This window comes from Catharus ustulatus, chromosome 8, assembly GCF_009819885.2.
Source record: "Catharus ustulatus isolate bCatUst1 chromosome 8, bCatUst1.pri.v2, whole genome shotgun sequence".
In the NCBI taxonomy this organism is placed as follows: Eukaryota; Metazoa; Chordata; class Aves; order Passeriformes; family Turdidae; genus Catharus; species Catharus ustulatus.
The window spans coordinates 11,734,712-11,755,615 of record NC_046228.1 but is presented as its reverse complement, the minus strand read 5'-3'; the positions used below and the strand labels follow the sequence as shown (position 1 = coordinate 11,755,615).

At 42.0% G+C, this 20,904-nt stretch overlaps 2 protein-coding genes across 2 annotated transcripts in view; one reads left to right on the top strand and one right to left on the bottom strand.

The window, feature by feature from the left end:
• CFAP43 (cilia and flagella associated protein 43) overlaps positions 1-10,468 on the bottom strand; it is a 41,889-nt gene extending 31,421 nt beyond the window's left edge. Inside the window, exons 1-6 of the mRNA XM_033066025.1 lie at positions 10,345-10,468; positions 10,092-10,302; positions 8,212-8,465; positions 7,313-7,409; positions 4,368-4,535; positions 3,283-3,433 (exon numbers count right to left, since the gene is read on the bottom strand). Coding sequence (XP_032921916.1) covers positions 3,283-3,433; positions 4,368-4,535; positions 7,313-7,409; positions 8,212-8,465; positions 10,092-10,302; positions 10,345-10,468 — 1,005 coding nt within the window. The remainder of the gene's footprint in view (positions 1-3,282; positions 3,434-4,367; positions 4,536-7,312; positions 7,410-8,211; positions 8,466-10,091; positions 10,303-10,344) is intronic.
• Positions 10,469-12,896: 2,428 nt separating this feature from the next.
• GSTO1 (glutathione S-transferase omega 1) lies at positions 12,897-19,051 on the top strand. The gene is made up of 6 exons (XM_033065604.1): positions 12,897-13,002; positions 13,104-13,212; positions 14,735-14,957; positions 15,926-16,027; positions 18,153-18,259; positions 18,523-19,051. The coding sequence occupies exons 1-6, from the start codon at positions 12,969-12,971 to the stop codon at positions 18,674-18,676; spliced, it is 729 nt and encodes a 242-aa protein (XP_032921495.1). The 5' UTR covers positions 12,897-12,968; the 3' UTR covers positions 18,677-19,051.
• Positions 19,052-20,904: the final 1,853 nt, after the last annotated feature.

The following is a 20,904-nucleotide window of genomic DNA, read 5'->3' as shown; positions in this document are numbered from 1 at the left end:
CCTTGTCATATAGTTCTGGGTAACTTACATTCAATTTATGCTTACAAAGCATTTTTAATTTCTCAGGGGAAAAATGTTACAGAAATAAGGTATATTAATATTTACTTTAGAATCAAATATGGCTGACAGTAACGAATTTATAGCAAATAGGGCTTTACATCACCCAGAGAAACATCTAATATAGGCATTTTCACTGATTTTATAAGGCTTGGACATCACAAATCTTTGGGAAGGTTGTAACTGAACTTCTGTAAAACAGAAGGTTTCTGGGTAAACACAATTTCTGCAATGTTTCTTTGTACTTGCTGCCATGACTGTCTTTACACATAAAAATATGCTAATCCTAGAATGAGACTATGTAAATCCCAAACCAGGTTGCTTCTTGGACTGTGCACAGGTACGGTGGTACATAATAATAATTATCATCATAATAATAATAATGTTGTCTGTCTCTGAACTTCTCTCCCTTTTGAGTAGCACCTCATCAGGGAAAAAAAATCCACAATGGATTCTTGCCACAAAAAGTTTTATAAAAAGACAATGGAAAAAAATTGGTGCTAGAGATGAAATGGATTCACATGGGCTTGATTGTCCCACTCTGCACTGGTGCTGCCTCACCTTGAATATTGTGAGCAGTTTTGGTCACTGTAATACAAGAAAGATAAACTATTAGACAGTATCCAAAGGAGGGCTAGGAAGATAGTTAAGGGTCTAGTGGGGGAGCTGTATAAAGAGCAGCTAAAGTCACTTGGTCTGCTCAGCCTGGAGAAGAAGAGACTGAGGGGAGACCTCACTGCAGTTACAACTTGGGAGGGGAAGAGGAGGGGCAGGCACTGATTTTTGCTCTGTGGTGACAGTGATAGAACCCAGGGAATGGCCTGTATCAGGGGCGGTTTAGGTCAGACATTAGAAAAAGATTCTTCACCAGAGGCTGGCTGGGCATTGGAAGAGGCTCTCCAGGAAGTGCTCACAGCACCAAGGCTGACAGAGTTCAAGAAGTGTTTGAAAACTCAGGGACAGGGTGTGACCCTTGGGGATGGTTCTGTGCAGGGCCAGGAGCTGGGACACAATGGTCTTTGTGGGGCTCTTCCAACCCAGCATATTCTGTGATTCAGTGGTAAAGCACCTTTTGAAAATTCTGATCTAGAAAAATCTCATGCAAGAAAGAAAAGGATGGCAAGCTGTAGGATATTTCAATTCCTTTCCCTCTGCTGCCCCGCTGTGGTTACACTCGGGTACATAGCCAGTCTCAGTACGTGGTTCTGGAGTATGGAACACCGACACACTTCCAAGAAGAAACAGACTGGCAATGGGCTTGCTTTCAGTGCTGGGGTGTTGGAAAAAGGTGCTTAACTTGACAGGACATAAGCATGTGATTTCCCTTCAGTGCCAGGGCTTAGAAGATCTCAGAGTGCTCAGGTTTTCTGCTGGTTAGAGATGGAGTTTATGTGCGCAGGCATGCGTGGAGGAGAGAATTAGTGCTGTAAGGCACAATAAATTCAAGTCCTAAAAAAAAGTACTCAGCTATCATATCCTGGAGCAAGGTGAAAACATGCCAGAAAGAGATTCATTGCCTCCCAGAGTTGAATTGTAAGTGTAAAACCTCATAGTTTAGTACACAGGAAACAACATACCACCACAACAAAAGGAACAAGAACCTATATTTCTGAAAAAATGTTTCATTTCTAAATAACTTGTTGTTCATTACCTACCAATACTGACAACCAAAATACACCTATCTAAGAAAACTGGACAATAAATAACTGTCATATCAAATATCAATAAATAACTGTCATAAATATCAAAATATTTACCATATAATTTGAAAGAAAAGGAAATGTTCAATGATTTTGACTATTAGAACAGTTTACTCTTACTCCAGAACTATTTCTATGGACAAGGAGAACATAATCACATTGAAGATGCTAAAAAGAAATTCAGGTTTTTCTGAAGGCAGCTGGGAATGTAAAGACCCTATAGAGATCTCTAGTACCTATATCCAGTATGGTTGAAAGCATAAACTTTTCCATGTGGAACAGATAACAGGGTTCTGCAAGTTCAAGCATAAGAACTTACTACTACTGAACATCCATTGAAGGACAAATTCTGTTGAGTCTCATGGACCTAATACAGGAACTGCTTTTTCTCTAATACCTCTTGTAATTCACTTCACAGAATAAACAAAAAGTGGGGTTTGCAGAGTTCATCATCTGCACATAACCCAAGGGCAGTAAGGCAGAAGAAAATGGCAAAGTCCCAGATGAGAATATATTATCTTCACTTTTTATGTTCTAAGTGATTTCAAGTATAAGCAGTTCACATGTATTTAGAGTCAATCAAAGGATTTTTTTATAGTTCTTGATTGTCCTGAAAACCATAGGAAACCAGTTACACAGTTAAAAACCTCTACCATTGTGAAAGCATGAGGCAACAAAAAGAAGACGAGGTCAGGAAAACGTAATTTCCTGGTTTTATTTTTTTATTCTACTTTGTACACTAATACAGAACTCCCATTTGTCTACTGAGAAGATGTAGTATATACTACCAGTGTCATCTTATGCATGCTAGTTTTGGTGTCTTATATATATCACAAGCCACCAAATAGAGATTGATGGTCTTAATATTAGAAGAGAATTCCAGATTTGCAAATTAAATGTTTTCACACTTCTACTTGGTAGTCACGTGAAAGTAAATTTCAAACAAAATGAGAACACTTTTGAAGCCTCTAAAAAGAAATACGTCAAGGGAGGATAAAAAGTAAATAATCAAATACAAGTGAGACAAATGGCAAGGTTCAACACTTTGAGTGGTATGGGAATGTATTTCAGAAGCAGAGGCTGCTGTCTGAAAAAAAGCCTTCCATAGCTTGAGACATTTTCAACATCAAAAAGAAAGCAATCCCAAAGGGAAGTAAGGATACATAAGGGTTACTATAAGTTTAGCATGGGAATAAGTTTTCAAGTTTTCAGCAGGTCATTTTAGCTTGGGCAGAGTTAAATGCTTACACATTTCATACTGCTTCTACAGATTCAAACCTCCACTGCACAGATATATGCTAGGACCTGTGTCAGACATCTCAACACTGTACTGCTCTATGCAGCAGCATTGTGCCTTCTCAGTCTCCTGGCAAAATGGATTTCAAAAATATTGTTGAGGTAACAAATCCATTCACTGGGTTGTACCTATTTAACAAACATTAGAATTATGAATTTATTAACACTTATTTGTATAGAAAGTATAATGACTTGGAATAGCAAAAAAGGAAAAAAATTCAGTAACTACCACAAAGGTTTCTGCTTCATCTCCTTCCAGTCCAGCAATGGCTGAAACTGGCAAATCAGGGCCATAGTATGGATCATCCTTACGAGAAGATGGGAAAAACAAATCCTCGTGAGGACTCATGACCCCCTGATCATCAGGGAGTTCCAGAGGGCTGTGAAAAGACATAAGACACAATCTGAGGAGAAAAAATATGAATGGTAAATGCTGATACATAACAGAGAAGCTGTTTTCAAAATGGGCTTTATTTCTGCAAAAGTAATGGAGGAAAAGTGAGTATACCTGTGTATTTACATATGCATTCTGTAATGCCAAAAGGCACAAAAACCTTCGGTATTTTTTTCAGATCATTTAATTTAAGCCTTGTTTATACTTTCATTAGTGTAACTGTGTAAGTGGCAATATGTTGATTACACTAATAGTTAATGAGATTAAACACAGTTGGCAATGGTAGTGTAGCTGCCACGTCAAAGCATAGGTTTTGTACGTCAGTGACTCCAACTTGAGTGGTACATGCTGCTTTTATACCAACCTCAAAAAACACTTTAGCATAAATAAATTCTATTTTTGCTGTGGTCAGTGAATTGCATTGACAGACCCATCCTCTCTGGACCTGTAAATTGTCACAGAAGTTGAAATCACATTGAAAACTGATACTGCTTTCAGTACAATTTGTAATTACAGCAAGATACCGTTTAACTATGCTTACTAGGAATAAATTGATCCAAATGTGATGGTTTCATAGCTACAAGAGCAATGCTCAATGTAGCCATTTACAGAAAAGCAGTCCAGGCACTATCTTTATTCAGTCACACAGCTTTTGATCAAGGCTGCCAAAGCAGCTGATTAGTATTAGCTTCATGGTGTGCATAATCTGGTCATATGAGTACTAAGAAATGAAATAATAAATTTAATTCACTTGATTAACTAGACAGATTTACAGCGGTTGTGATTTAGCAATTACTGACTGCAATTGCTAGGTGAACTAAGTGGGACTAAATGATTTGCAAATAGATGTGTGCTGCTAGTTTTTCTTATTAAAATACACTTGTAGATGTTGCTCTTAGCCTGAGGGGTGTTGCACTCACTGTCCTGTAAGGTGATATTCATCCTTGCTCCTCTCAACGCGCCAGATGGTAACGGAGCTCTCAGCAACAAAACACAGCTGCTGCCAATTCATGGGGTTAAAACTCAGAGAGGTTCCTGTTAGCCCTGGCTGAGACTCACTGCACAGGAGGATCCTTTTTTGCCAGTTCCTTCATTAAGAAGAATAAAAGAAAATCAAATCCATTAAAACATTGAAGGCAAAGGGCTGAAATGTGATTAAGACTGATGTTTAAGATCCAGTTTGGAAAACAAATACTTTGTCACCGACAAAAAATTTCTGCTGTCAAGTCAAGCAAGTAAGGTCCTCTTAAGAATAAAAGAGATGTGGTTAATTAGCCACACATAAAATTATTACTGCTAGAAAATGATTGCAAAACTGACATTTTAGAAACATTATCAGGCACTCCCTTTTGTGAAAAGACCAATGGTCACAAGAAATTGATTTTTTTTTATTAGCTCCATCAGAAATGGACCCAAACAATTAACTCTTCAGCACCCCAGCCTTGCTTTTCCAATCTGTAACATAATGACTGTAATGCTTGCAGCTGGAATAATGATAATGAGGAAGCAAACCACATTCAGCCTACGATTATCTATGGATTAATTATCTAGGTAATACAGTAATTATGCTGTGAGTGCAGACCTACAAGCTATGGCTGCATTAGCCAACTTGGGCACAAACCAGGACAGAGTTTGTGTGGGGCTGTTTTGTGTAGCTAACAGAAGCCTGGGAATCTGTTCTCTGCTGACTTTTCTTTTGTCCAGTATAACATATTTTATATTCTCGTCTAATTTGCTTATTTTCAATATTCAGATTAATATTTGATGGCATTTGCATTTTTAGGTGCTATCCAAGAACAGATTAACATAATTTGAAGAAAATGGTTAAAACTGTTTCTTAATTTATTGGGCAATCTATCTGACTGTTAATCTAAATAGTATTTATAGGTCTATTATTTGTCATCATTGCTGAGAGGAGAAATCTAAAATGCATACACTGCTGTAAAATGGATTCAGTATAATCCCTTAGTCTGGCTGTAATAAATCCACTCACAGAAATGATCACCAAGCAAACAAAGGTTAACATTTACAACATATGCAAAAAATGGGAATTATTCACACATATGCAGTAGACCTCATTAAAATTTCAGGAAGCTATAAACTACAACTCTGACTTTTAAAGTTATCAGCATATCTTGCTTTCTAAAGATATTTCAGCATGTTCTTGTCTCATACCTACCAGATAAAACCAACAGGGTTTTATAGTAGATAATTTACTATGATCTGAAACTATGATGAAATATGTATCTGAAAAAGAATCTGACATTGTTTCTCCTTTGAACAGAAAAGAATAAATATTAGAGATACAATATCTTAGATGAACAGCAGCTTTTAGTTATCCACAAGCTTTTTGTATTTTGAGACTGACATCTTTCAAAACATCTCTTATACCTCTGATTCCAAACTAGCTGCCTAAAGTACTGGGGCTGTGCAATTGTCATATATGTCATCCATCTATATATATGTAATTGTCATATATGTTATCTAATGCTCAACACTGAGATTTCTGACACCTGTACAGGCACATATCTTCAATGAATGCACAAGATAATCCAATCACAAAAATGAAGGCCCTGATTTCACAGTAAATTCACATACCTCTGTTCAAATTATTACACATTCTAAGCTCAATACTCTAATATAATCGTATTTTGTTGATAAATTCTTTATGACTTAGGATGGTTTTTATGACAATTACCTGCTGATAGTTGTAACATGCTGATACCAACTGGTTAAAATTGTTTGGCCTTGGAAACTACTACTATAAAGCATTTAAACATTTCTAGGTATTTCTGGTTTTAAGAATAATCTAGAGAAGTCATTCAGGATGGTGTATTTTTGTTTAAGAGCACACAGTGAACACACTGGACCACATGTTACTCCTGCTGTAGGCGACAAATGTGTCAGCTGTCAGGGCAGTGAGCTTTTGTTGGTTTCCAGTGCCATATTCACAGACATCATTCTTGAACTACTGTCTACGAGCAGAACTGACACCAAACATTATTATTCTTCAGAAGGGATAAAGAAGAGGCATCTATAATAGTATCTACTCTCATTACTGAAATTCTGAAATTCTAGGAGTTTCTGCATCTTCACTTATAATTGTACAGGAAAAGATCATCAGTAAACAGAGACTATATAGATTATTCCTTACACGTCCTTGCTTGCCTTTCTCCTACTCCACCCTCCCCATTTATTTTGAAGTGCTCAGACTCCACTTGTCCCATAAGTCAATGGGAGCTTGCTGGCAATGGAGTTAAGAGCAGGATTGTATTTTACAGTACAATTAAAATATGAAACATTCTACCTTTCTGTATCTGCACTGCATTATATAATATTTCACATCAATGAGCAGAAAATTATGATCTAACCCAGCGATCCAAGTTAGTGTAATCACTGAGCAAAATTATAAGCCAGAACTAAGATCAAGCAAAAGTAATTAAGAGGACCACTGAACAGTCCAGGGGGACAAACCAGTGCAAATCGGCTTTAGAACCCTTTTCCTCTTTTCAGCAGGCAACTTTCTTCCACAAACAGCATGGTGCTCAACTTCCAACAGTGAACAGATAATTAACTGATGCTGGAGGCTCTGGAAGCACTCCAAAAACAAAATTTGGAAGAAAGTAAGAGATAACTTTGCTACAGCTAACAGCCATTTTGACTAGTGTCTACTGATACTAGAAAATGAACAGCAATTTTGGTACAGAAAGTTTGAGTTTGCAGACAACAATCAGTCAGGAAAAAAAAAATGAAGGCAACCAGTATGTGTTCCACATTTGTTAGCTAAATCTATGATAAAACAGTAGTCACACAAAAATATGAATTAAATACAAATGGTATTATGAGAATTTTTTTTTACTCTTACCATACTGAAAGAACAAACTCTGGGATTGAAGAGTAACTGGCCAGATATGGGCCTGTAAAACTAAATGCAAGTAAAGTATAGTCCAGCTGAACATCACCTGAAAAGTAAAAATAAAGAACATGGTCTTTGATTGTCCCAGACTTTATTTTATAGTACCACAGCTACTCTTCTCAGTTCCTTTTTATCCATTTAAAATATTCTTCAGGGCCTCGATTTCTTTGTTTCACTGCAGATCTTTCCTTTGATTTGCTCATATAAATATTCCCTATGTATTGCTTAGAATTTTTTCAATTTCCTTTCCAATAATACCTTGAAATTGTAAAGTGTTTTTCCCCAAGTCCCATGAAATCCTTTGCAGTCATAATTTTATTCATATACATGAAAAAGTAAGTATCATGATTCTTATTTAAATGGCAAGGGAACTGAAACATTAATAGGGTAAGCAACTAAACCAAGGAGAGAAATTACATGAAGTAGGCAAAAACATACATTAGATCCTGGACTCCAAAGTTTAAATGGAAGAACCCTCATCCCTCACATCCTGGATTTCTCATCTGGCTTTCAGCAGTCTGCTTGGGAGTCTACTGCAGTATGATTTTATTGCTTATTCTGACCACATTTTCCTAAAACTAACTCCATTTAACTCCTTTACTTTTCCTTTTAAATTAGCTTCATTATGTATGGTAATATTCCTCCCTAGCTTAAATCTAAACAGAAGTAGTGCAGTGGAAAATTCCTTTCACTGCTTTCCATGAATCTCTTCATGAGACAGGACATGTGACAGGGACAAACAGTCCCTGTTTTCTAAATCTTCTAAAAAAAGCCCCACAACTATACAAACTGATGATTAAAGTACTGTTTTAATGAAATGATGATGATGAGGGTTACCACATCACTACCTTTTAATTCTGTCAGTTTACTCAGCTCTGGAAAAGTGTAGATGTGTATGAGGGGATTCAGCTTCCGGTCAGAAAAGGCCACCACTTGACTGTTGGCATTTGCTGCAAAGGCTCCCACCTGGCCAGTCTGGCACTGCATTGCTCTTGTCTTCTTTGTTTCGATGTCCAGGAAGAGGATGTAATTACCACAAGGGTAGCAGACAGTTTGATTGTTGACAAAGGCCAAGTTCTTGTTTGAGAATCCCTGAACCCAACTGAAAATATAGCAACTCGATGTTAAAACATTAATCAGACACACATTTCTCAAAATACAGTGCAAAAGGGAATGTTGTAGCCTAAGCTACACTGAACTGATAATTGGGATTTGTTAGACTCATTCTCATACTAGTGTTGCAAAACCACAACTAAGATCTGGTATTATGAGTCACTAGTTCAGCATTTCCAAAAACATACATAAGTCAATCTTACCCTGATGGAGCACAAAGGACTGGCATAAGAACATGAAGAGATGCTTTTATTTCAGTTTTCACTAAAAGTAAAGTCAGCCAAGTTCATAGGCTCTGGTTTCATACTCACATATCCCAGCAGAGGGTATAACTTTATTTGAAACGGGAGTGATCTATACTTGGGACCCAATTGTGTTTGCTTAACCTTCATGCACTTTCATAGTTCTCATACACATAAAATAAAAAAAAATAAAGGTACAGCTTCTGTTTATATGAAACAAACCAGAAGGACTGTTCTGCTTTAAAGACTCCAGTACTTTACCATGGTAAAACTCTGGAATGTAAACAGGATGTGTTACACAAGGACTGAAATAAATTACTGAAGACTCTGTTTATGAACTTTCAACATGTCAACAAATTCGTAACTGCTTGCAGATGTTTCTGCTTTTCAAAAAGCATGTGAACAAACATCAGGGTCGTCTTACCAAAGGGATTTGCATTTATTACCAAGTAAGGATATCAGTTTAGCCTGCTGGTACCATGGCAGCAAAGTTCCAGCATAAGAGATACCCACTGTGTGCAACACTGATGTTAGCATCCTCTCTTTGAATTATCATTCAGAAACATCCCATCTCTGCTCTTTTTCCAAATCAGAGAATTTAACTGGGAGAGACCTTTGTTCTCTGCAATGATCAGAAGCATTTTTACACTCCTTTCACAAACATAAGTCAGTCATAAAATCAGCTCAGTTGCTGATCCTTTGTACTCTTCAGAGAAGATGATACTGAAGCCTCAGCACCCTCATACTTAGGAACATTTCAATATTACTGGTATTGAGATAAATTTAGTCCAGTAACTTCCCATTATCTTTTCTGAGGAGTTTCTGCTCTTGGCTTCTTTTGCTACATGGGAGTCATGTGGAGCCAGAGAGGAGTGGGAGCACTGACAACGTGCTTGTGGAGATGAACTGAAAGCCATGGCAGCAGAGAGACATTTCAGCTGATAATGTTTTCTGGGCCTTTCTTCATACAAGAACAGATTGTGTGGGGTGCCATGGCACATGAGACCTCTCTGAACACGTTTACAGCACTAGCTCTGTGCTTTTCTGCAACATTAGGTCTGAATCAGTGCAAATAAAGTATTTCCAACTTCTGTTTGTGGAGGTAAAATGAAACCTAGAAAACTTGTATGCAGGGATAAATTAATGGGGGCGACAGTGTAATTAATCATTCTTAATATCCAGTAAAGGCCTGAGGGAACAAGTGTGCAGGTTGTTATATATATAAAAGAGAGATGGATACGTAGATAGATAGATAGATAGATAAACTTCTTTACTGTGCGAGCGACCACACACTGGAAGTTTTTTTTCAGACAGGCTGAGGAGTCTCCCTCACTGGAGCTCTTCCAGAACTGTCTGAATGTAATCCCATGTACCATGCTCTGGGATGACCCTCCTGAGCAGGGAGGCTGGACCAGATGAGGCCCTGTGGTCCCTCGAACCCGCCCGATTCCGTGATCCTGTCATCTGTGCCCGTGCTTCTTCCCCTCTCCCGCCGTGCTGCCCGGACAGCCCCTGTCTGACCGCCCTGCTCCCGGAGCCGCCGCGGGGTGAGCACAGCGCAGGACACCGCGCACCCCGCCCGGGCTCAGCAGCGTGTGGGGGCTGTGCCGGCCGCCCCCACCTCACTTCCAGCGCGGCCTCCGCGGCGCGGGCGGCTCCCCCCGTGCCGGCTCCCCCCGTGCCGGCTCCCGCCGCCATCACCACACCCGCGGGACCCCCGCGCCCTGGCAACAGCAACGCCGCCTGCCATTGGCCGGGCTCGGAGCGCGCAGCTGATTGGCCCGGGCCCCCGCGCCAGCCAATCAATGAGCACGGGCGGCTATTTAAGAGCCCAGTAGCGGCCCTAGCCTCTCTCACCTGATGAGTGAACTGTGAGGGGGATTGGAGGCGCTCTTATTGTTGATAAAATGGGGTAGTTCTGACCCCTGCGTCGCTAATGCCTGTGGCCCTTTAGCCTGAGCAATCGCTGCTGCCGAGTCTAAGCAGCAGGTGTTGAATCAAGTGCAGGAGTGCATTAGCTGTGGGGAAGACCCTGTGGGTTCTGTCTCTTGGTCACCCTGCGTGTCCCTGCACCTGGTCCAGAACCATCTGCCCGTCTCTGTGCAGGCCAGCTGTACCTGTTTTCCCATTCCTCTTGTGTCTTTCTGAAGTCACCGTCCCAAAAGATGTTCAGGAGGGGTCTGGAACTGGCGCTGGGTGATGTGGTTTAGGGACAGTTGGACTTGATGATGTTGAATGTCTCTTCCAACCGTGATGATTCTGTAGTTCTGTAAGGTACAGAAATTCTAATATTGTGTACAATAAAGCTCATGAAGCTTTGGAGTGAGCTGAGGAGAAGTTTTCCCCAGGAAAAAAGAGAAAGTACATCTGCAACCTCTCCCTCTGTACTTGAAGCTTTTAGCCTGGTAACACAGTAAGAACCGCCAAGTATTTAAAAAACAGATTTCCTTTCCTAAGGGAGGACTGTTATTTATAGTGTGTTGTTTGTGTTAGCTTGCTGTTACTTCCCTGTACAGTGGCAGTGCGCAGTTTTGCAATTCTGCACTCACAGTGCAAGAGAGCAAATGGAGAGTGACATTTCTGTCCAGAGGCAGCAGGACAAGCCCATCCCTCGCCTCTTGTCTCCACAGGCCCTCTGCGTGCCAGGCCACACCAGGAGAGAATGAGGAAGTGGTTGTTTTCTTTGGTGCTTCTGAGGGCCTATTGTAGCATGTGGGTCTTGTGATGCTGGTTTGAGTTCCTACATGCTTGTCTCCAGGCTGTGAGTTAGCAGACTGCCTCTGTGTTTCATAATGGCTGTGAGAAATTTCAAATTAATTTCCACTATTTTCCACATATTTCCACCCATAATTTTACTGAATCTTTACTAAGGATAGCTATTTAGAAGAATAAGGACTATGTCCTCTAACACTTTGTTTGTTTGTTTGTTTTATGGTAGGAGAAATTATTTTGTTAGCAAAGAGCGCTTTATGTACAGGTTCTGTTTGCCTAAGGGCATGGCAGACTTGTGCAACAAATTACCACTCCCTTTCTGTGCTGAACTGCTTAATATACACATAATCGAGCAGCAGTGACTCAACAAAAAAACATGTTCCTCCATGGCAATGGATAATGGTGTCATGGTTATGTTACTATTGACCATCTCAGTGTTTATCTGCAGGTGGCATCACCACAGAAAATCTTAGTCTGTGATCTGGTGTCTGAGGCCCAACTCCAGTGACAAAAACCAAACCCAAACAGGTAGGGCTTGTCCCCTGCACAAGCACGGATCCATTGATGAGACTGAGAAGGCTCTATCAGCCTTGGGGGTTTGACAGAGGAGTATGCATTGCCAGGAAGGCCAGGATTGTCCCTCCCCTTGGCAAGAGCTGTGCCAGCCACTGGTCCCCAAAAATAGGATGTTCCCTATTAATGTACAGTGCCAACCTGAAGACTGGTGTGTGGAGCCACAGGAAGGAAATCACTTTACTTCTCTGTCAGAGGATCAACTTGGACATTGTGTGAGTGTGTGAAAATCATTAAGAGGAAAGCACCTCCATTTCCATTATTATACTCCAAGGAAAGCTGGTACAAGGAAGGCCCTGGTGCCCTAATCTCAAGTAGAGAGGGAGCACAGGGATGAAGGCTTCAATCTGTACTTTGGTTCTCTCTTTTGCTCTATGCACGCACTGATGCTCCCACAACGATCCTGTTCAAGCATGAATCCCTCTGTAACTGTGCTGTAGTAATTAAGTTAAATCTAACTTTTGCTGTGCCCTCTCATCTGTTGGTTTACTGTCTCTTCTCGGGGGTTTTGACATGAAGCAGAACAGCTGCAGGAGAGAGAAAATCTTCGTTACCCTCAAGGTGGGGTTGGATCGGGGTAGGTGATGGAGGAGGAAGCATTGGGGGAGCCTGGTACCTCAGCAGCTGCTGGAAGCACTGCTTATAAATACACCTGGCCCGTGAGGTAGAGTTCGGCCGGGGCTGTCCTACATGCAATGCCAGAGGTGGTTGTGCAGTTATTTGTAAACGAAGAGAGAAGGAGAGCATCGGGAGCAGTTGAACACTGCCTGTCCCGGACGGATGGAGAGGGCGGGCAGCTCAGGGAACCACCAGTTGGAAAGCTTTTCGGGCTGCCCCGGGCCCGGAGGGAGGGCAGGAGGGAGGCAGGGAGAGAGGCGGGGCCGCACAGCCTCTCCCCCGGCGGGCGGTGCCGGCTGCGCTGCGGAGGGGCAGTCGCGGATCGGAGCCCATCGCGCCGTGCCGGGATGTCGGGCGATCAGTCCCGCAGCTTGGGCAAGGGTAAGCGGCGGGGGCAGCGGCGGGGGCCGGCAGCGCTGCCCGCTGGGTGCGTGCCGGCGGTGATAACCCCCCTTCCTCTCCTGTCCCTCCCCTCCCCGCAGGTAGCGCGGCGCCGGGCCCCGTGCCCGCGGGGCAGCTCCGGCTCTACAGCATGCGCTTCTGCCCCTACGCGCAGCGGACGCGCCTGGTTCTCCGCGCCAAGGGCATCAGGTGAGCGCTCCCCGCACCCAGGCCCGGCCTGAGCCCGGCCTGAGCCCGGCCTGAGCCCGGCCTGAGCCCGGCCTGAGCCCGGCCTGAGCCCGGCCTAGCTTCCTTTCTTCCCTGAGTTACAGCCCCACGAGCTGCTTGAGAGCAGCCTTCTCTACGTGATTTTGCTTGAATGCTGTGTATGAAATCAGCTGCCCAAAGTAAAAACGCCAAGCTGGTTTTCTTATATAATTCTTGCCCGTGATAGCTTGCTCTGAGTAAACGTGAGTAGGGACGTAACACACACTGTTTTGTTTTTGATGTGAGTGGCCGTGAGAATTCTGGAAGCCACGAATATTCAGTGTTTCTGTTGTGTCGCTGCCCAGTAGAACACACTAGTGAGTGAATGACCCTTTTAAAACAGTAAATGTACTGTGTTCTATAACATTGTGTTGTTCTTGTGCTGTAGTAAGTTAATGAAATTCAGTGATTGTGTTTGTTTCTTTTTCAAGATAGCCATGTCATTTTAGCCTTGTTGAATGGGGTCTAATATCTCCTCAGGTACAAATTAAAACTAATAGTTTTTTCCATCTTTTTCTGGTTCTACCAAGTCCAAGGCCTGCCAGCGGTTTGTTACCCAACACAGGGGCTGGGAGTATATTTTGGAATAGAGAATGCTAACAGGTCTCTTGGTAGTAAGGTGAAAGTTGAGTTAGTTTTGTTTGTTTGTTTGTTTTTTACATTAGTCTTTTTTTTTTTTTCCCGAGGAGTAGATGCAATAAAACTTCTGGGTTGGTTTAATCCTGTTTTTATTCAATGTCTTTGAACTGATTTTGGAGCTGGTAGGTTTGTTGCGGCATAGTGATTTTGGAGGGGTTTTATGGCTACCTAGATGTGCTAGTTGCCTTCTGGTAACTTCTCAGGTGTTTTGAAGGTTCAACTGTATTTAGCAGACCTTTGGGCTTACTAGGAATTTTCTGGGGTCACACATATACTCAGCATGTAACTTCTGGTTTTTTTAATATAGACTTATCTCCCATGTGTTTATTTAATCAGTATCTATTTGCCTTTACCCTAAGCACTTGTTCTGTATGGGGCCATAAGTTGGGAAGTTATGTAGGAAGGATTCTCTCCTGATTTGCTCTTTGGTGTAAGGGCAGGTCAAGGTTCAGGTGCATTTTTTAGTTGGAGTGTAGCTCATTTTCAATCAACTGCTTCTTTCTTAGACTGCCCCTGTACTCAAATGTGATAAGCGTGCTGAGTTCTAATATTTGTTTTTAGCCTGATAGTTGTGTGCTTGTTAAACTAATAAAAGACATGTATACAATCTGCAAACAACTCAGTGCATGCTTTCTCCAGCTAAGTGTGGCAGCATTTCTGGGTCAAAGGATTAATTCTGCAAACAGCTTCAAAGAGAACAGGGGAGTACAGGGGCTTGAGGGTTGAGCCTCTCAGGTACTGAACTGTTGAGGTGACTGCATTTCACCACGGCATGGGGTGGACTGGAGCAGAACTGAGCTTGTCTGGGTTTCTTCTGCTCTTTTAGCCATGAAGTAATCAACATCAATCTGAAAAACAAACCTGACTGGTACTTTGAGAAGCAGCCCTCTGGGCTGGTTCCTACTCTGGAGACCAGCAAGGGCCAGCTGATCTGGGAGTCCCCAATCACCTGTGAGTACTTGGATGAAGCATTTCCAGGGAAGAAGCTGATGCCTTCAGACCCGTATGAGCGAGCCTTTCAGAAGATGCTCTTGGAAGACTTCTCAAAGGTACAGTGTGATCAGAGTGGGAGCATGTTTCTGACTTCACCATTGCACCAAAAACTGCATCTCTGTTGCTGATGTTTCATCCTTTAAGGCAGGTTTTTTGTCTGGAATGAGCATTTAAATAAGCAGAGGGGATATTTGGGGCCTTTTGGTGTGAGTACATAAAATCCACCGTGTCTCTGAATTGCCCCCAGAATTATGTGCAAGGATGGATGCAGGAAGGCATCCAAGCAAGTGAAAATTTGTGTGACTGAAGGAGGGTTTTGAGCATCCTACAGTAGAGCAAAGGTTAGCAGACCAAAACAGCTGATGTGAGACCTGGGAAGTGCCAATTGCTGTATTTTATTTATTCTGATCGTTTCTGTAGGAAGTACTGTGTGAATGCAGGATGTGGGAAATGCCTGACTGAGAGAGCCTAAAACCATGGACAAGAGATAGCATGTGGCTGAAAACATGGGACTTGTATAGGGAGGCTGGTTTTGGCTCTCATTTGGGCTTGGAACTGGTTGACTGGAATTAACCTCTCTGTCCTAGCGTGTGATTTGAGGAGTCTGGGAAGTGAAAGAAGTCACTTGGATATGAGACAAGAGAGAAACAGAAGATGTAAAGGGATGTCAACAACAAAAGGGAATAAAAGGGAGAATGTATTTGCAACAGACCTTTGAATGGAAAGAGGGAAGTGTTTTGCAAGAAAGAAAATGTGCAGATGGGAAACACACTTCTTTTCACTGTTCTCTTATTACAAGACTAAAATTCATTACTGTTTGTATTTATTCTTCTAGGCTTTTTCTTGCCTTTTATGAAGTTTAGATTTTTATCTATGGACTTTATGTAACTCTTTAATGTCAAGTATCTTAAGATTTAACTTGCATTTAATATCTTAACATCTAAGTTAACATTTTAAGTTTTGAGTGACTAACTTGTATTCTTGTAAGAGGTGCATTAAAAACTTTTTACTTTCTTTTGTATAGATAACATCCTTGCTTTTCAAGCATGTTTTGGCAGTTAAAGATGGACAGGACACTACTGCACTGAAAGCGGAGATTGCTGAAAAGTTTGGCAAACTTGAAGAGGTGAGAGTATTTCATGATAACGAGCAGATTGCCAGCCTTTATGTGTTCCCTTTTTTCCTTTCATACTGTGTTCTTTGGAGGTAGATCTCTCATTTAGTTGGTAGCTACCACAAGAAACAATCTCTCAATTTATTACCCTCAGCCCAGGATGCACAAGGGCACCATTAGAATAAATTTCAAGTAGCGAAACTGTATTTATCTAGCTAAACTAAACTTCATATAATGATAAAAGCTCTGTAGACTTGTAGAGATTTTTGAATTCTAGAAGACTGCTGTTGTCTTGGATATCTTGGTTCTGCTTCAAGTGAAGGAGGCTTTGCAGCATGTACTAAGAGCAAGGGCTGAGGAGTCTGAGCTGCTGAAGAGCATCTGTGCTGAGAGCAGTGCAGATTCCTTGGTGATGACATTAAATCTTTTTCATTCTAGAGCTTATCTTTGGGGGTGGGTGGACGCAGAATGTAAAGTGTGCATTGTAGAAATCCAGCCCTGGACCATGTTCTGCTGCTGGTGGTGTAATGCAACTTCAGTGGAGCTCCAGGAAGTGTCAGGTGGCTTTGATGCTGTATTAGCCACTTGACAGTCCATGTGGTTCTTGGCTAGTCTGAACAGCTGTTGGATTTGTTTTTGTCATGATCCCATTCCTTCTGTCTTTAGCAGCCTCAGACAATGCTTGGGTGGGTCAAAGAGGAAGAGTTCCTCCAGAGTATTTCTCTTCTGGTGCAAAGCTGCCAGTAACCTTTTAGTTCTTTCCTAGTTCTAACAGTCCGGTGCATTCTGCTTTCCCATCCCTTGGGCTGCCAAAACACAATTGTTTCCAGGGTAGTCTGGTCAGACTGAGTCTGGAGTAGTGCAGATGATGAGTTCCTGGGGGAAGCTGTGTATTTCACTTCCCTGAAATACAGATGTATTCAACATTAAGGAAGGATTAACCTTCTTCCTCCTTGATTAATACTGTGAAATAACTTGCTGTTCCTCCACTGTCTCTATTTTACTATACCCTGAATGATTTTGCAGCTGACGGTCAGCTGTGAATGGGAGGCCAGAACAGAGCCATGCAAACTTCCCTCAGTGTATTGCAAGAGATACTCCAGAGGTGAAGTGCTTTAGAACACTTCTGTGTTTCGATTTCTGCTGCCCAGCAGAGGGGACTGTGTTCCTGTCTCTGCCCCTGTACAGCTGCTGGGTGTGTTCTGCCAGACACCTCGGAGCTCAGACAACTCCATGCTTCCTGAAGGACTGCTTTAAAATTTCTACTGGATCATGGGGGTTATGGACAGGGAATAAATGCCATATGAGTGTATAGGGTGGTGTGTGCACAAAAGGACAAAGATATATGAGGTCTTCTAAGTTCCACCTTTAGAACACCAAAGTGCCTGAAAATAGAGATACTAATGAATCTAGAGCCACTAATGTAATGAAAGGGGAGAACAAAGTCTGGAGGGTCCTTAAAGCATATTGAACTTGGATGACCATGGCACCTAAAAATGCATCAGAGTCATAAATGTAACAGGAGAACTTTCTGCATGCTTTGTGGCCCTGCTCTCTGCGCTGAGCCGTGAGGGGATCTATTTCTGGTGTAAGTTACACTTGCTTCCTGTTGCCTTTGCACCTGGAATCAAATGCAGTTTGAGATGTAATGTTAGAAATGCTTCCCTGACACCACTTGGCCTCGGCTGCCATGGGGAAAGAGTCTCTGCTAAAACGGTACTCTACTTTAGCAGAATGATAAATTTAGCTGGATTTATTTCTCAAGAAATACATGTGTGCTGCTGTGTTCAATTAATCTGTACCATTTATACTTTATGACAAGCAAGAAATCACAAATATTCTAAGCTAAACTCTTCTTTGTGCATATGCTGCAGCTTGCTAGTGATTCATATTTTGTGGCAGTTTTTAAACCTCTGGAGAAGAGCTGGGCTAAGTTTATGAAATAGCAGGTATATAAGCTTAACTGACTAGCTGTGACTCTGCTAATACTGTGTGCACAGGAGAAACATACCGTATCTCCTTTGTTTGCTCACTGATTCCTGTAGTGTGCCTGCCTTCCACTGTGCACTGGGTTTTTGTGTGGTGTTCTGCTGTGCCTTTCCTTCGGGGGGCAGCTGACGTCTCTCACCCTTCCCAGGTTCTGTCCAAACGCAACACAGTGTTTTATGGTGGGGACTCAGTCTCAATGATTGACTACCTGATGTGGCCATGGTTTGAACGTCTGGAACCATTCCAGCTGAAAGAGTGAGTATTTGGCTTGGCTTCTGGTATGTTCTGAAGCGCCCCAGCATCACTATTCCTGGTGTACACTGCAGAAATGGGCCACTCTTGGGCTGCTGAAGAAAGCTTGTATTGTATTGCAGTTCTGGGGGAAGCATCCTGCTCTGAACTGGACATTGTACTGGGACAGTGAAAGTAGTAAAATGGAACTGTTCAAGTTGTTTTGTTTCCTTGATGCCCTCCAAATTTTCCATTTGCGTTACTCAGTCTCTTCCTTTTTCCTGTAGCTCTTTGAATCACACCCCAAAGCTCCAACGCTGGGTGGAGGCCATGAAGGAGGACCCTGCTGTCAAGGCCACAATAACTGACCCACAGATATACAAAAACTACCTCCAGCTGTATCTGAAGAACAGCCCTGAGGCATGTGATTATGGGCTCTGAGGTGCCAGTAGGAACGTGGAGTGTTAGTGCTGTTTTTCAGTGTGGGAAGTCAGTGTAATTTGTAATTTCAGGGGCTCTTCTGCGGTTGCATTCCATAACGGGGAATAAATCTTTGCTGAAAAGGCTGGGAAACCTTCTGTGAACTCCACTCCTTCCTGTTGGGGGAAGGATGTGCTGGCTTCAAGCAGGAGAGGGAAAGCCATTGCTGGCCGTGAATATTGCATAAAGGAACATGCCTCTAATCAAGAGGTGATGGTCTGTAATCTCTGGCCTCTTTGTGGGCATTGCAGTGGGCAGTCCCTGAACCAATGCTGTTACCTGATTTAAAAATTGTAATACTGGTGTCTTGAAAATGAATAAAATATGTTGTCTTCACATAGTTTTTCCTTCCTGTTTCTGGGCAGCTGTTAATCACTGGACTGGTTATACAGAGAGAGGGGAGCAGTGTACTGTAAAGGCTAAAACAGATAGTGTGACTTGTGAAGTTAAGGTGTGATTCCTAGTGCAGACTGGTTGTATCTTCAGACAGCTCTACTGCCAAAACACTCACTTTGCAGCTCTGCCCACCTATCCCTGCTGAAGTCATGTTTGCAGGAACTATCTAGTAAGGGCTTCCAGTTTTGGTTAGATATGCTAGGAGAGTGTATGGTTATAATCCTCTGCCCTTCTGAAGTACTGGTGTGTTTATTCTAGGTTCTAACCTAAAGACTGGAGTAAAGAGTAAAGCCAAGAGAAACAGTATCCTGAGCAGAAGGACATTTATTTTCTGTTCTCAGAACTGAAAACATTGCTCTGCTTGTCAAGGTGTAGGTAAAATTAGAGAACAGAAGTAAAAGGGGTTTAGTCAGAACATTATGCTGGTGATGTCTTGCTGCTGGTGAAGGAAAGAGTATGTTGTGTTTCATCAGGTAAGTGACGGGATCAGAGCTTTTTGGTTGGATATTTTTGAAACTATCCTGTATGTTAATATAGCAGTGTGGGGACAAGATTATTTGAATCACAAGCAGTCAGAGGAAAAACTTCTTCCCTCTCCTGTTTTTTCCTTTTCTTTTTTCCTGTTCCCACCTATGACTCATTCTCATGTTGCTCAGTTCTGTATGTCTGTCAGACCACTAGCATCCCAAACTAGCCATAATTCCAGGGAATAAGCACACAGAAAGAAAAAAGGGCAAAGCAGCATGTCCAAGGGCAGGGCTGTGGTTCCTGTGGGGCTGAGGTGTTGTCATGAGAGATCCAAGGTTGTACCTGTCTGCTTCCCATTGCAGTGAGGTGAGGTAGCAGAGCAGAATATGGTGGTTCATGGAGTTCATGGTAATTGAGACGCTGGGAGTCTTGGAGCTTTTCTGGAGGAAAAGTCTGATCTTTTTCCTATAACATGTGCTGCCCTGGCACAGTAAATAACTGAGGTGGTGCATGCTTGTGTAACCTCAAGTAGGAAAGAGAGATTTGATGAGAAAAGAAAGAGCAGGAACTTGGTCTGTCAGCCTGTGGCTATTGGAGGGGCTTGTTTATGCTCTTACTAGCTTTAAGTCAAACTATGCAGCTTTTCCCCTCCTGTTTATCCTTGTGGCTTTTAAATACATCTGGCACTACTTAGACAAATAATAATTATGCTGCTGTTCTTTGCAGAATACTGTAGTTTTTTTAAGTTTCTAGTTGGGATGCGATGCTACACGTTTTGTAGATTGTCAGAGGACCCAGAGGAAGCTGAGAACTGTGAAGTGTCAGGATGTGGATCTAGGCCCTTTCATTAGATGAAAGCAGGCTTTGAGCTTTATAAAGCCAATGTCTCTGAAGTAGGGTTGGTGGGATCTCAGTGGCAAATTTCCAGGAATTAACTGCAGAGTATTTGGGCTTTATTAGCAGCTCTGCTTTGTGTAGGGCTTGTTAAAAGCTGTTAGGATAGTGCCAGAAATACTTTACAGTTGGCTCCAATGTGTTATTTGACTGTAGTGGGAGATGTGACATTGGGGAGATCCAGTAATAGGTTAAGAGCAGAGATCAGCATCCAAAAACTGAAATGGCTCCAACCAGACCACGGTAACCCAGAGACTGTGTTATCTGCACAGAAAAAAATGCTCTCCCATCTTTATTTAGTGGTTGTAGTGTATCATTATAAATGTGCTACTTCAGCAAAAAAAAAAAAGTAAAATGAAATATTCTGCCTTGTAACTTACTATTAAATATCTGTGTTCTAAATCCCCAAGCGGACAGCTGAGGTCTTGAAC

Coding starts and splice junctions, on each gene's coding strand:
- GSTO1 (XM_033065604.1), top strand. CDS start 12,969: ATGTCGGGCGATCAGTCCCGCAGCTTGGGCAAGG. Junction 13,003..13,103: donor GTCCCGCAGCTTGGGCAAGG/GTAAGCGGCGGG, acceptor CCCTCCCCGCAG/GTAGCGCGGCGCCGGGCCCC. Junction 13,213..14,734: donor CTCCGCGCCAAGGGCATCAG/GTGAGCGCTCCC, acceptor CTGCTCTTTTAG/CCATGAAGTAATCAACATCA.